The sequence below is a fragment of the Lissotriton helveticus genome, chromosome 7 (assembly GCF_964261635.1).
Source record: "Lissotriton helveticus chromosome 7, aLisHel1.1, whole genome shotgun sequence".
In the NCBI taxonomy this organism is placed as follows: Eukaryota; Metazoa; Chordata; class Amphibia; order Caudata; family Salamandridae; genus Lissotriton; species Lissotriton helveticus.
In genome coordinates this window covers 1,053,335,887-1,053,352,786 of record NC_136068.1, presented here as the reverse complement: position 1 = coordinate 1,053,352,786, position 16,900 = coordinate 1,053,335,887, and the positions used below count along the sequence as shown (strand labels likewise).

The following is a 16,900-nucleotide window of genomic DNA, read 5'->3' as shown; positions in this document are numbered from 1 at the left end:
GAAGTGAGAGAAGGAATGGAATGAAGTAATGGGGTGAAAGGAAGAAGGAACAACGGTAAGGGAGAGAGGAATGAGAGAGCATTAACCAGGATAGAAATTAAGTAAAAAATCTTAGGTGATCATGGAGTGATGGCATGGAAGAGTGAAAGGGAAAAGAAAGGAACACAATGGAATGAGAAGGGAGATTATATGTAGAACATGGGTTATAAAAAAGGAGAGACAATGATGATAAGAACTGAAAGAAAAAGAGAGCAGAGGAAAAAGAGAGGAAAATCAAATGGCAAAAAAGGTTTAAGAATGGAGAATGTGACATCTGAGAAAAAAGCATAGAAGGCAGGATTAGCAAAAAGAGTAACAAGGGAAAGAAAGGTAATTGGTAGAATGCCCTTCTTTCTGGGAAAGAACACATTTAAAAAAAAAAGCATAATAAACAGCTAGATGAAGATTATTGAATCTGGCTGAAAGTATCTGAACAGGAGTGAATGTGAAGAAGCCAGGGGCATCTCATAGGAAATGCGTTTAATAGCCAAAGTAGTGCAGTCAGAACATCCTATTATATCTGAGCTAAAATTGCAGTTGCAGTTTAGGGAGATAGTGGTTTTGTTGTAACTGGTGCTCCTCAGTGAGACACTAGATGCCACCCCCAGTGTATTTATTAAAATGCGAACAGAAAATAAGATGTATACGAATCACTACTTGTGTCTATTTTTGGTGCTCTCAGAAAGAATGTCTATGGGTGCATATGAATGGGTGGGTAAACTGGTGCTCTTTATGGTCATCATCTACATTTTACTCTGCATTCAAAGTTCATTCAATTGAATATGTAATAAAAAATGTGCTATAAAATTCACCATTTTGGTCTGTCTTTTTCCCAAACCTCCTAGTAGTGGTCGGTCTCGCTCGCTGCGCTCGCTCGCTACGCGTCGGACAAGGGCTGGTCTGGGAAAATTTGCCAGGGCTGCTTTCAGTTCCCAGTCCTGCCCTGCCGCCACAGTATCGTTATTAAAACAGAGATACTGGGAGCCAGGTATTAGGAAACAGACCAGACACTATGTTTTAGACTGTGAAATATGCCAAAAGATGAAAGTCTCTACTGTGAAACGTCCTGCAGAGACGTACCTGTTAATTTCAGATAAAGCACTAGCTTGCATTTACCTGGACCACTGCGGTCCCTTACAAAGGGATGGTAACTATAAATATATCATGGTCGCGGTGGATTCGTGTTCAAGGTTCCTGTGGATATGGCCTCAGCGCTCGGCTGACGCTCGATCTGTTATAAAAGATTTGCAAGTCTTAAAAACATTTCTAGGATTTACAGATTTGTGCAAATAATGGTGACCATAATGATTATAACAATACAGTTCTTCATAACTTGATGAACCTTTTAAGTGTTCATGTTTTTTTAATTTTGCTGACATTTATAAGTCTGACATCATATTATTAACAGTTTCAAAGTCACAATCAGCAGAAAAAGTGCTTGGTGAGACAAAATCACTTAAAGAAACCTTAAACTGGTTTGGAACTTTTAACACTTCCACCGGGCCATAAATGTCATAATCAGTTGTGTCCCATGCTATACCACCAGATATAGGAACGGCTGTGATGTTCACTGATGACAGGTCTCTTTGCTCACGATGAGATGACGTGTAAGGTTGCAGGAGCAAGTTGATGTTCTTACTTACTTGGTCCTTGGTACTGTATTTTCCATCTATCATTTGTCCCAAACTCAAAACAAGAATGAGCCATAGAATGAGAAATAGTACTCCTAATCCAATCCAAAATTCAACCCATGGCGAAACCAGATATGTTTTCTCAAGTTGATGAAAGAGTTCTGTTATTTTTTTCTTTAAAAAGTATTTTTGCTGGCGTTGTTTCTGGTTCACTGGGATCCTCAGAAAGGTTATCGAAGTTGATAAAATAGCCAGAAGCAGTTCTGTCAATAGTTGGTATCGCATCCTTCTTTTCTCACTGGAGGTTTATCAAAGGTGATAAGTCTTTCAGTTTGAACCTCTTGAATAGTAGCTAGATTCGGTCGTCTGCTACTTCTTGGGAGTCCACTGGGCCTACTACTTATTATCGGCCACATGATTGTGGTTTTACCAGGTCAATTGATACTGTTCTGTTCTCCCTTTGTCCAGCAAGCGGCGGTAGTAACACTGATCTTGTTCCAAGGATTGCTAAGACAGGTACTGCTTTCCTATAAGAAGGCTCACATTCCTTCTTTACCGCAATCTTTTCCCTGACTTGATCCCCAATCTTTGGATTCCAGACAGGTCTTGCTGGGACAGGTGGTTTTTCTTCAGTGGTCGTTGGGCTTTGTGTTGTGTTATTCAGACTTCTTCTTGTTTCATTTAAGTCCTGTAAAACAGCCAAAAGGTCTTTGATATCAAAAGGTTTCTGTTCCACCACTGAAGTTTGACAATCAAGATCCTGGATGAGCATTCTAGTACCAAATAGTAATTCATATGGAGTGATTCCCCCCATAGAATTTCTTGGCAGATTATTAAGACTACGTTGGACACTATTTAGATGTTTCACCCACCAGTCACCCGAACCTAATACCCTAGCTGTTATAGATTGCTTTATGTCATGTTTTTTTCTCTCCACTACCGCATTTCTCTCAGGATGGAATGGACTTGAAAACCACAATGCAACGCCCAAGCTGGCCATGGCCACCTTGTAAGCCCGAGAGCTAAACGCAGGACCCTGGTCAGAATGTAGCGTACCGATTGCGTATGTGCCGATAAAGACTCGCAAATCTTGTATAACAGTTCGAGCGTCAACCGAGCGCTGATGTTACATCCAAATGAACCTTGAACACAAATCCACTGTGACCATGATATATTTATAGTTACCATCCCTCTGTAAGGGACCGCAGTGGTCCAGGTAAACACATGCTAATGGTTTATCTGAAATCAGAAGGGGCGTCTGCGCAGGTCGTTTCACTGTGGAAACTTTCATTTTTTGGCAGATTTCACATTCTAGAACATAGTTTCTAGTTTGTTTCCTCATGCGCGGCCACCAGTATCTCTGTTTTAACAATGATACTGTTGCCGAAACTCCCTCGTGTGCAGAGGCGAGACCTTTGTGTGCTGCTAATATTAGTCCTAACCTAGGTTCTATGTTTGGGATTGCCCTATCCCCCACTCCAGGGATTCGAGAAAAGGGAACATTATTTGCATCAGTTATATATGAGTACTTTACTGGAAAGCCTTTCATGAGTGTCTTACCAGTGTCTTTTACTGAAGCAGTGACAGCTTGCATTATTTCGCTGTCTATTTTCGTTTTTGAACGAGTGATTGCAGCTACGGAAGCTGTTTGCACAGCTGCCTTCGCGGCCTCATCAGGCAATGAATTCCCTTCAACGTGTACGCCATCATGCTGATGACTCAGTGTATGGATCATGTGAGTCTTTTGTAGTTCTTTTTGCAAAAGAACTACTTGTTCTCAAAGCAATTTATGCTTAATTGTGCCACCTTTAGCGTCTTTGAAACCGTTTTGAACCCAGTTCTGTAAATATTCGTTGTAAGATTGAACGCAGTAATACGAATCGCACACTATGAGTGTGGGGAATTTGCGATTGGTATTTTCAAGCGCCATCTTGAAAGCCTGTAGTTCAGCTCGCTGAGCTGTACATTCTCCGAGTGATTGAGTTTTAGTGACCATTGGTCTGAATTTACCTTCACGCCAGCGACCTTTAACAATCGCGCACGCAGCACTATAGGCTTGTTTACCCTCAATTGTGGGCTGTGCTGAGCCATCTGTATATATCATACAGCCGTAATGTTCAAGTGGCAGAATTTCAGTCGGCAGAGAACATTCTAATTTGTATTGTAGGAATTCTTGCGTTTTTAAATACGGGTCAAAAACGTATTCAACATCTGTTGCAGCAAGAGAATTAACCCATTGTATCCATCTTGGATGTAATGCTTTAGCATTTGGAATGCTTGCCTTTATCACTGCCTCTAAGGCAGGTACAGGTGTAACGATTTGAATGCGTTTACCCTGTGCGAGGACTCTCTCCTTTTCTACAGCAGTCTGAACCGCTGTCAAAATCTTTTCTGTTGAAATGAATTTTATTTCAGCTTGTGTGTACAAGTGTGATTTGTAAGCTATTGGTACCTTTTCACCTTCGTTAAAGGTTAGGTATGTGAATCCGCATCTCCCTGGGATGATTCGGATCACAAGGTTACGCACGTTGTCGCGTGTTTGTAACTGTTTTTGCTAACGTGTCTGTTTGTACTGAACGTAAAATTTCTATGTGTTTTTGTGTCCAGTTAGTAGGTTTGAAATCAGGTTTGATTAGTTCGTAGAGAGGTTTGACCCTTTCTGCGTAATGTAGAACATAAGCTCTTCCAAAATTCAGGAAACCTAGAATTGACTGTACGTTTTTCAGCATTTTTGGTGGTTGTAGCAGCACAACTTTTTCTAAAAAGTTTGCTACCAGGCTTTTGCCTTCACTTGATAACTCATATCCCAAGAATAGGACGTTGAGGTGGGCAATTCGTGATTTCTTAAAATTTAATTTATACCCTTCAAACGCAAACCCAAGTATTATGGTGTTCACTCTTTTCAAATGTACGTCCAAATCATCGTCTGTAAGATAGATGTCATCGACATATGACAATGCCTCATCATCGTACGTTTGTAGTACCTCTGTTACTCTCGCTGAAAATAACCCTGGACTTTTCTTGAATCCCTGGTGGAAACGGCAAAATTGTCGCTGTGTCCCCATTATTGAGAAAGCGGTCAAATACCTGCTTTCAGGTGCAATGTTTTGACAAAAGAAACCATTTGAGATATCTAATATAGTTTTATATTTTTTTCGCACGATGTTATTCATCAGTGCTGCACTGTGTGCATTTTGTACTTCAAATGTTTTGCAACAAGAGTTTAGATGTCTGTAGTCCAAAACTAGACGATATGAATTGACTGGTTTGGAGACAGGAAACAAAGGATTGTTCATCGATGAGGTGCATGTTTCAATCACCCCTTGGTATACAAGTTGATTTAAAATCTCCCTGACCTTTTTTTTTGCTTTTTTTTTTTTACAGGATATTGCCTTTGCATTGTTGGATGAGTTTTCAACTGGATTTTATGTTGTGGGGAATCCTCATCATACCTACATGATTTTTGTATAATGCTGGGGACTGGGCCACAGCCCATTTCCTGGCATAGGTGGATTTTTTATGAATTGGAATGTGATTTGAGAAGGCTGGCATAATTATATCTTCACCATGTGGGCACTCCCTGACAAATTCAGGTGGCCAGTCTTGTTCAGCTAGTAGAATGTCATAACTCTTAGATAGCTTCTCCCAAAAGAGTGCTTTAATTTTTCTAGTTATGTCCCCCTCCATCCGGAGTGTTACTTCATATAACTTATGTGGTACACTAACCCTGGTATCTGCGGTTTCAACTTGGATGCATTCATTCAAGTCCACTGTTTCCAGATGATCCTTCAGGATCTTGCGAGCTATGGTTACCTTTGCTGCGCTGTCTAGCATTGTTTGGGCCCACTCCCCGTTCTTCTTTTTGTTCTGACCGTCCTCTTCTTTCGGATTTCTCGGAGGAAGTCTGAAAGGTAAGAGAGGAACGTGTATCATTATCTTGATATCTATCAGGTTTTCTCAAATTGACACATACGAAATAGGCACCCTACACTCTGACCAGGGCCCTGCGTTTAGCTCTCGAGCTTACAAAGAAGCCATGACCAGTTTGGGCGTAGCATTGCAGTGTTCTCCATTCCATCCCGAGGGAACATCTGTTGTGGAATGAAAAAACCGGGACATAAAGCAGTCTATACCAGCTAGGGTATTATGTACGGGTGACGGGCGGGTCATTCATCTGTATGGGGTCCAACACGCATTAAATATTTTGCCAAAAAGTTCTCTAGGGGGTGTCACTCCATATGCGGTCCTATTTGAGGCTAGAATGTTGGTACCGGACCTTGATTGTCATGGAACAGTGGTGGAAAATAAACAATTTGATATCAAAGATCATTTGGCTGTTTTACAGGACTTAAATGAATTAAGATCGAAACAAAGCAAAGTGTTCCTGAAGCCAACCACCACTGGGGAAAAACCAGCTATCCCAGCAAGGCCTGTCTGGATCCTAAAGCTTGGGGATCTAGTCAGAGAAAAGATCACGGATAAGAAGGAATTTGGGCCTTCTTACAGACAACCAGTACCTGTACTAGCAATCCACGGATCAACAACAGTACTTCTGCCGGCCCTTGCTGGTAAAAAGGAGAAAAGATTTGTGTCCATCAACCTGATCAAACCACACTTTGTAGCCGATACTAAGCAGTAGGCCAAGTGGACTCCGCCAATGTAGCAGACCTACTCCTCTAGCTACAATCCAAGAGGTTCAAACTGAGAGGCTAATCACCTTTGAAGATTCTACAGTGCAAAATGAAGGACTAAGCAACAAAGCTATGGAACTCGTTCCTCTTGAGACCCAAATAACAGTTCATCCTGAGACTCCTGTCTACAACGAAGTAACAAGTGATCAAGTGGTTCCAGCGATTTCAACAAATCCTGATGCAATGCCAACCATTGACAGAACTGCCTCTGGCTATTTCATTAACTTTGATAAGTTTTCTGAGGATCCCAGCGAACCTAAAACGACACCAGCACAAAGAACTTTCAAAGAACAAGCAACAGACTTTTTTCATCACCTGAAAAAGACTTATCTGGTTTCACCATGGATCGCACTATGGATTGTTTTGGTAATATTTTTCTTTCTACTTTGGCTAGCTCTGGTAATAACTCTGGGTATGCTGATAAATGGAAAATATATTCAAATGGACACAGCAAGTAAAAGAGTGAAGTTACTTCTCCAGCCACACAAATCATCCCATCAGGAAGCAACAGACTTGTCAGCAGTGAACATCACAGCCCTTCCTATACCAGATGTTATAGTTTGGGACAAAACTGAATATGACATTTTTGGCCCGTCTGAGCTTTTGAAGATTCCACACTTCTTTAAGATTTTATTCAGTGCCTTTATTACCTCTAGTACCTTTTCTGCTGATTGGGACTTCGAGAATTTTAATAACATGATGTCTGATCTAGAAATGTCTGCAGTATTCACAAATCATGAATATTTACAAGGTTCATCAGACTATGAACAAATGTATTGTTAAAACCATTATGGTCATCATTTCTTGCACAAATCTGTGTCACCTAGAAATGTATATATGAATAAACAATGGGAACATTGTCCTACACCTGCAAGGGGTTGCTCAAAAACTTTTGCAAAGAAGTTTCCATATTTTTCAAGGTTCAACTTGTCAAATCCAGAAACGTTTTACTTTAGAAATGTGAACAAAACAGGAACAAAAAGTATGTTGACCAATACAAAACAGATTTATTCTGCAGCCTTTATTGTCCAACTGTCTAGACAGGGTTTCGACTTTTGGAAAGACAACATTGAGACACAATCTGTCTGGGGTACAAAAGATTGGCAAGTGCAGGGAGTAGAAGCTTTGTTTAGAGCCTTTATCATCCCTCAGCAAATTATGTTTTTGAATGACACTGTCCAACAAACGTCTTGCCTTGGGATAGCCAAGATTAAAGACATGAACACTCTGTCCATACCTGCACCTGCAAGTAATAGCACTACACAGGAGGAGGTCGACGTACATACTATTTTGCATCACAACAGTTCAGATCCTGAATGGAAAAAATGATTGCTCTGGCCCACAGACACAAACAACTGTCAAGATCGATTCCTGAACAAAACACAAGGTTTCACAATCAATAGGCCAGACCCACGATATGTTCAAAGACAGCATCCAGGAGTAGTAACAACATACAGTGTAGGGAAACTTTGCCTTGATTAGCTACACAAACTACACTAGAGGATGTAAAACAACACTTATCTTTACTTAAAGAAGGCGCAGTCCTAAGGGAATTCTTGCTAGGACCAAGAAAACTGCGCCAAAAACGCTTCATATATGCCGGTATCGACGCTGCTTATAATGAAATATGGAAGATTACCCAAGCAGAGACTGCAGGACGAATACGAGAAATTGATCGTATTAATTTAGAGAAATGTCTCTCTGTAGTAGACAATGGTTTAACGACTCTTTCGTCCAGGATATATTCATTGGCCAGTATTGTGTCTTCTACCATAGACATCATGGAACAAGACTTGGTCATGTTGCAACATGGTCAGTCTTAATTACGTTCTATCATGCTATTAGGCTGGACGCTACAAAACTTGTCTGCAGGCTATATGCCTTGGTGTTTAATCAACACTACGTCACTGTTTTCAGAATTCAATCTAACTGATAAACAGATCAAACTGCCACAAAGGGGAGCAGACTATACAGTGCTGAGCTTTGAAAAACTGGAAGAATTACCATTCACAGTGGCAGAAAGACCAGCTACTGAGTGGATCATACATGGTAAAATTACTCTGCCTGTTACAACTTTCCATTTTCAGTAATGCCTAAAACATATACCAGCAGGCAAATATGAAAGGTTGGGTAAAGAATACGTCAAGATATCCTGGGATTTACCTTACACACACAGATGTTAGAGTGGTGGGCGTGAAGTGTGAAAACGCACTAAGTGGTTCTCTCCTTTGTCAGGGTATTAACTTGTGTGATGGTTCCACTACAAACTTATCCTGTCACCTCCAAGGCTCACCAGCTGCAATGATTAATCCAATTTTTGAACAACTTTCAAATGGAAGTTACCTCATGTTGAATGATCACAGCTGATGTGGCATGTTGCCAGGTATCCCATATCTAGTAACGGTTACATCCAGGGTCACTTGCTGTATGCAAGTCTTGTTTCCACAAATAGACACAGTCAGGGAGGCGCCTTTGTGGCCTTCACTGAACATCACTTCAATACGAATTGATACTCTAAGCAGAATAATAGCCATTCTTTTGCAACAAACAGTGCCACTGATCTAGGCCAAAGAAACCTATGATCTACAAGTTGCAAGGACTTCTGCCAAGATACATGGCCTTTTGAATACAAACTGCCCTATACATTTCTCAGAAATGCTGGGACGTATCTTAAACATGTCTGATACGAGCGGTATTGTACATGTATTTAAGAACATGTGTTCAGGACTGTTAGCACCTTTTCAAGCAGTCCTCGGAATAATTCCCAATTTTGTGCACTCTGTGTTTGGCGGACTGCTGCTCCTTTTAGCACTCGTTGCAGGGATCTTGTTTTTATTCCTACTGTGCTACAATATGGCAAGCCAAATCACCAGCCACCCCCAATTCACCGTGGAGAGATCTCTACTGGAGATGAAGTGTCGTTAGCCCATCGTCCAAATTGTGGGTTTACCTCGTCTACGAGAATTAAATACCACATGGTTTCTGTCATTCAGACCAATCTGGCAAGATTGCATCTTAGCTGTTCTACGCTGCCTGCTTTGCGGTGAAGAATGTGTGCTAAACATCTGTCTAATACTCCCATCAGTCATGCCTACGGATGTCAATACTCTGCTGGACCCTGTAACGGCCCATGCTCTGTGTTGTCCCCAGCGGCTACCAATCCTGATGACGGCATTCATTAAGATCTCACAGTCGCAAATTGCTGCTGCTGAGGTACGAGAGGAAACAACAGGCACACAGGTAACATCTGATTCGAACTTGCTGATGCTTCCAATGCTGAAGGTGATAGTTCACATCTATGTGCGGTTAATCTTCTAAACAAGGCATTCCAACTTTCACCTACAACGGTAGATGACTTTTTGTCTACAGAAATAGAAGATTTCATGTTTTCTCCAAGCCCTAACACTGACTTTTGATCTAGCACACAGTGTACTGACAAACTTTGGAACTTTTTTCCTATGATAAAAATTTTTTTCTTCAATATTTGTATTTTTCATTTTTTGGCACAATAATCTGCTTATAGTAGAACTATTAATAGAGAACAGAATTATTTGAAAAACTTCCAGAGACAATATGTCACCTTGACAACAACGATTGATTTATGTAATCTGACATGAAATGGTTTCGGCCTTTTTTCTTCTGTATTTAGGAGCCAATCCATCATGTGTATATACCTATGGTTCATTCATTTTTCATTCAAATGTAAACATATGGTTAGAATGAAACATTGCTTTATTACGTACAGCACCATTGCATTTTACGCATAGCAACACTTTTAAATGCATTTTTTAGAAATATGTTTTTACACATGTTTTCGCAAATCATGCAAAACGCTATTTTAAATATGTTTAACATGTTTAGGATTTAGTAATGTCGTTCATACGAAACTGGAGTGGGTGTTGTGTGTTGATTTAGATACCGTATACAGATTTCCCGATTTATGCCCTTATATAGGCACAATTCACATTGCCCTTATTTAGGCATAGACATCCTACCCTTATTTAGGCATTATCCATGCTAACTAAATACAGATATGGTCACCTACATCTGTCCATCCACGTCACAACGAGTTCTTGGAAAACCAGACTCTTAAGCCTTTAGGACTTCCCCTTGCTTGGATTATTCCTTCTCCAAGAACTCATTTATTATGCATAAACATCTATTCCTTAGGGGTTCATTTATGACGTTCCTCTGCCTGACTTTTACGTCAATACTAGCATTCCTAAACACCTTCAAGGTATAAATATACCTTCACTTGCCATGGACAACCACGGTACGGCACAGTTCGGCTACATACTTGCACGACGCGGTTCGCCACGGCAGGTTCGGCAGGAGATCGAGTCCCCGCCTGATGCACTGACCAGACGCTGTCATCCTCCTTGCAGAGAATCCATCTCCAGTGTTTCAGACTGCCCTTGCGGGGTGTTAGAGAGCGAGACCTGGAAAGAGATTCCAACCTCTCTCGTTCTAAGGTATGGAATCCAGCCGAGACGTTCCTTTTCCACATGGCGCTGTCATACAAGTCTGGATTGTTATAGATAAATACTATATCAACACTATATATTGAAGTTTCTCACTGGAGCAAATTGGAACAACAGAGCCTACTGTTCATATGAAGCCCTGAAGAAGTCCGTATGGACGAAACGCGTTGGCTACCCCGTGTCGTAATTTTTAAAGAAAAAAACATTGAATAAAGAAGTTACACTACGATCTGCTGATTTCTTTCTTCCTGAAAATTTGTTTGTTGTAAGATTTTATCTTATTTGTTGGAGTGCTGGATCATTGTGTGTATAAAATTGCTTTATATGGAGTCTTCCATAGCGGATGTATGGGTATTGCATCATTGATCCCTGGCACCTAAATATACAACTGTAACCTGATTAGGGGATAGCTGCAGTCATCATTACCCCATACCCTTTGTGTGCTTTTATTAATATGGAACAGACTAGAACCTTGAGGGACTCTTGGCAAATCTAAACTATAGCTAGCTATACTTTAAAAAACAGCACCTACTCTTACCTCGTACTACACTTAGGTTAGATACACTGGGGTACAACAATTTAGAAGCACCAGATGAGTATTCACATTTTAGCCTGTGTTATTTATGTATGTATTTTTATGAATATATGTCATAGCTACAAACCTTGCTATTGCAGCATTATTTTATCTTACTGCTAACACTGTACGTATTATACTTCGCATTCTGTCTTACGATTGTAGCAGCTCATATCACTTGCACGAGAAATAAGACTGTTCAATAAACCCTTTTTATTGAAACGCCCATCTCTCTATTTCTGTGCAACTCTGTAGAAACAAAGCATGCACGATTGACTGTGTGAAACTGTTATCTATTTTTTCCATGATTCTGAGACTGTTCAGATTCTAAGGGAAACAAAGTTGTCATGTTTATGTGGTTGTCAGAAACTAATCCCTTCTTGTTCATTCGAGAAGTTTCTAATGACCTCTGAGTTAGCTGTCACACACAAGTAATTAAGTTTAACGTACTCGATAGAGACATACTGACCTCAGTCCTATGTCAAATCTATAGTGTATATTATTCCAATGCGCAGAGCCTATCAGGGATATAGGAACTACACTACAGTAGGGCAGAAACATAGTACTGCTTACGCTGTAAAACTCAACAAGGTAATTACAATCTCACGTTATGGGACTGTAGCTATATCCAATCATACTGGAACCAGATACTGGGGGAACTAAACAAAGTGACCAGGGTGCAAATTGAGAGAGAACCTAAGTATGCCCTGTGTGCCATCCCCAATGAGATAGACCTACCTGGTAGTACACTTACACTATGCAGTCAGGGCTGATAGTGGCCAAGAGGGACGTAGCCCGTCGCTTGGGTGCCCCAGATCTACCCACACTTACCGAATGGAGGGCCCACATGGACTTTTTTATGGTGCCAGAAAAGGTAACCTATCAGGCCATAGGATGCATTCACCCAAAAGATCTGTAAAATCTAGACCTATTAGTTAAAGCATTACAGACAAGAGGTGGGAGATGCAGAAGAGACACCCAACTCAACGAGACGAGAATGGAAGAATTTCCTTCGCCACACCTCGCATCTTCACTATTTTGCTCATAGTCTTTATTTTCCTCTAGTCCATCAGAGGGGGACCACTATTAACACAGACTGTCTTGAGAGGGTCCAAAGAATTGTACCTTCACCTATGTAAATGCAGCTTTATTCTCGCTGTATATGTATTGCTGTAATGTCACATATTTTCCTATGCATCTATGAGGTTCAATGTATTTGCTCTCATGTCAATAAAAACAATAAAAAAGGATTTCTTTGAATTTTGTTCAATGACTCTAGAGAGAAGAAATCTGCTTATAATGTAAAAAAAATTCTTGAATAACGATGATGTTGATGAAAAAAAGTCATGCAAAAGAGTAAACGTACTATTTTTTAAAGAAAAAACAAATCATATGGAACAATACATTAAACCACTTATATAATATAACTTTTATACTTTCCAACCAACACGATAGGTATGACAGAACTAAACTGACCCTGAAGGAGATTCATAACTGTCAGTATGTTGCCTGTATGAACCCCACCTCGGGATCCTTCACCATCGACCCTAGGCTTCAGGTACAGAAAGCAAAATCCTCACTACATAAATGTGTATCGCTTATTGTTTTCCACAAATAATCTTACCAATACCTACGCTGTCAGTGTTACTAAAATTTAACTCTGTGATAGTTTGATGAAAATTACATTTTATATGACAAAGCCTGTACAAAAACTTATAGTAACTAACAAAGATCTAGCAATATCCAGATATTAAACTAACAAACCTCCTCTTTCAACAGTTCTTCCTAAAGCAGATTACACATCTTAAGTGGATCAGTGCCAGAGCATTAGAGTTACTCATATATCCAAACACTTAATTTCAAATAGCAGTATTGTAAAGAAACGCCTCCCAGGTTTTACGACTGATGCTGCTGGTGTTTCTCATCTAAGTGTGCACAGAGGCCTGTTAACCAGACCTCAGTGCCAGTGCCCTGAACCTAAATTGCATGTCAAATTATCTCTATCCAATTGGAAATGGCTAACTTACCTGGAAGTCACTAGTAAATTGTATCCAGGGCATGTAAGTAAGAGGGGTCATCCAGGACTGGCAACACAGATTGTGCCACCCTGGAGGTTCCCAAAGTAAAACAAATGCCCCACTCCACCACTGCAGACTGATAGAGCAATCGTGCACTGCTGGCCCGACTTTGCTATTGAGAGCGGCTGGGAACCTGTTCCACAGCTATGCGGCCATCACTGAGAAGGCACTTCCTCTGTCTAGTCTTCTTGAAATTTGGACCACAAACTAAATTAGCTGAAGAGGAGCGGAAGCATTTCCCCGGAGAATATTTCCGAAAGCTATCTGAAAGTGGACTGGACCCCAACCCTGAAGAGCCTTAAAGACAGCACAAAGACCATTAAAAGCGATTATTTGCCTGATCAGGAGCCAGTGAAGCTCCTTCAATGCATCTGGTGCGGAGGCTCTTCAAGGCCTATCTAGAGCTAGTTTCACTGCAGCAACCTGTACTCTGTGTAGCCTTTGCAGCAAAAATTCTAGAGCTCCTAGGAGGAGGGAATTACAATAATCCAGTCTGCTGAAGATCACACTGCGTACAACCAGGATTTTGGCAGATGTTAGTAGCAGAGGAAGAAGTTTCCACAAACCTCATAAAAGCAAAGAACAGAGCCCAGCTGTGTTTCCCCTGGACATGTGTGTAAGTCACCCCTCTGCAAGGCCTACCAAACCCTAAAGGCAGGGTGCGACATATGACAGAGGCAGAACATGTACTTTACATGTCCTGACAATAAACACGTGAAAAATGTTTTTACTGTGGAAAGACTCGGTCACCCAATTGGCAAGTACAGGGTTCCATGCTGATGCCTCAGCTGTGCCAGCTCCTGAACGGTGCAACCAACGAGGACAGTAAAAGTTTACAAACAACTTGTTACATTAAGCCCGACTTGTATCTGAAGTCAAAATTAATGTAACTTGTTACAATGTGCAGCTTTAGCAAAACTGACGCTTTGTTGACTTTAAAACTCCTGTGCTTTACCGTGCACATTTGGAGCCTGCTCCACGAGACAGCTTTCTGCCCTTCTTGAGATTGGCTATCGACTTTCAGGAAGGAGATCAATGAAGGACTGCAGGCCAGGGAGGTGGCACTTCCCTCCTGCAGGAAGCCACTTGCGTGCCTGCCTCAAAAGGCAGGCTTCAACGATGAAGCCACATTTGAAGGGCAGATGTGTAGCACCAGGGGGGAGGGCTGACCCACTGTTGATATAGACAGGCTGGCAGGGGAGGCAGAGAGTGGAAACCAGTTGCTAAATTGTTTTCCTCAGGGGTGTGTAGCCCTGAGGTAGCTACACCTCTGGAGGGTTAATGAGGCATGTACACCAGTAGAGGGGTCTCGCCATCTTGGGAGTGGGCAGAATAGTGCATCCTAGGACCCATATGCCAAACTCCACAGGAAGTGGTAACAAGCTGGGAAAGAACCTGGTAGTCCATTGTCTATCAACCACATCCTGCACGGAGAGATTTTTCAGAGCATAAAGGCGGATACCCTTGCATTCAGACCTCAGATCTCGACCGACTCGGAAGAAGAACTGCCCCGATGCACCGAGGGACCAGCAAAGAGAGGCTGCAACCACGAGGACTACACTGGCTGCACCTAGTGGCTAATAAAGAGAGGGACTATGCCTGCTGTGGCCTGCTCAGGGAGAAGCTCTCTCCAGAGCCCAGTAAAGCCAATAGAACTCCAAGGGCCAGTTGACTGGACTCCTGTTTGCAGCACCTAGACAACAGCCAAAGAAGCCTGCTGGGGCAAGTTGCCCAGCTACCACCGCCCTGTGCAACACAGAGGACCAAGACATGATGCACAGAGTTTCATTCAAGTTCACTGAACCCGGGATGCTGTCGGAGAGTTGGTGCGACCCTCAGAATGAAAGTTCTCTTCCAGGGGATCCTAAGCACTGAATATTCCCACCCATGCGTGAGAACCCCAAAGTACATTAAAAAGATTTATAAAATAATATATATATATACAGCTCTATATATATATACATATATAATATTTTCCATAAACCAATGCAGCCTTCTAGAAAGGCAAGGCTAACCAATGCTTACTTAATCTTCTCATGTCTCTTAGGGCTAGATGTAGGTAAATGTTATTTACCGATTCATAAATACCGAATTTTACCGATTCATAAATACGGGGGGAGATGTAGGTATTTCCAGATGTTGAAATACCGAATCGTTAATATTCGGTATTTACCGATTCGGTAAATACCAAATCGATATTTCCTATTGATTCCTATGTGCTGTGAAGCCCATAGGAATCAATGGGAAATAACGATTCGGTAATTACCGAATCTGTAAATACCGAATTCTGCAAGGGTGCAGGGGGTGTCACTTTGACACCCTCTTGCACCCCAAATACAGGCATGTGTGCCATGTGGCACACAGACATGTCCTAAGGGCATGTCTGTCTGTCACATGGCATAGGTGTGCATGCACACATGTGCATGCACACCTGGATTCGGTATTTTACCACCCAATTGAATTGGGTGGTAAAATACTGAATCTGTATTGCCTTTGGGACTCAGAAGAGTCCCACCTACATTTGGATTTACCGAATCGGTAAAATTAAGGATTCGGTATTTTACAGAATCGGTAAATTTACCGATTCGGATACCTGCATTACTCCGGCATCTCTCAAGACGGCCCCAGAAAGGATCTTTAAAAAGTACAACCCCCAAGAGTAAGACCCTCTGTTCCTGAGGGCGGATCCTCCTCCAGATTCTGTAATCAGATTCAGATTCAGAAAATCTTTATTTCGGCTGCTTTAGCCATAAAAGATACATACATAAAACACAGAGCCATGTCGTTTTACACATACAAGTCTAAAAACAGTTAAAACTGTATCCATTAGTTACAGAAGTCATGGTAATCGTCCTCAATAAGAAATACGTACATAAATGCATTAAAAACACAGAGCTTCATGGCAGTTAACATCTAAGGTCTGGACATATACCATAATTGGAGGGAGAATCACACACCATCATCATATAAAAGCAACTATAACGTTATAAACCAACAAAAGTTTAACGGCTCAAAGTAATTGACCAATCTTCCTGCGAGCAATATACACAGAATAAAGGAATCTACTAATGCTGAATACAATGGATTGGGAAGTGTTTGTTTTAATAATTCTATATGCCATGATACAAGATCTTATTCCTAGAAGGTTGCACAAGGGGTTGATCCACCTTTTTCTTGCTTTAGTATATGCTTGACAAAAGAACAGTATGTGGACCTCATCCTCCTTGTGAAAACCTGAGCACATGATACACTTCCCCTGTGTAGCGTTGGGCCCTTCCGATTTTCTCTTGGACCAACGTTCCAGGTTAGAGTTTATCATGAGATTCCCATACCTGAACTTCAAAAATAAGGACTTCGCAAGGGGAGGCTCTATCTCATCTAAAAATACCTCAAAAAAGGGTTCATC

The 16,900-nt window shown here is 41.3% G+C and overlaps 1 protein-coding gene across 4 annotated transcripts in view; it reads left to right on the top strand.

The window, feature by feature from the left end:
* DNAH17 (dynein axonemal heavy chain 17) overlaps positions 1–16,900 on the top strand; it is a 12,633,448-nt gene that overhangs the window by 7,534,646 nt on the left and 5,081,902 nt on the right. For all 4 annotated transcript variants that reach the window (XM_078653923.1, XM_078653924.1, XM_078653922.1 and 1 more), the window contains one exon: positions 12,872–12,974. In XM_078653923.1, coding sequence (XP_078510049.1) covers positions 12,872–12,974 — 103 coding nt within the window. The remainder of the gene's footprint in view (positions 1–12,871; positions 12,975–16,900) is intronic.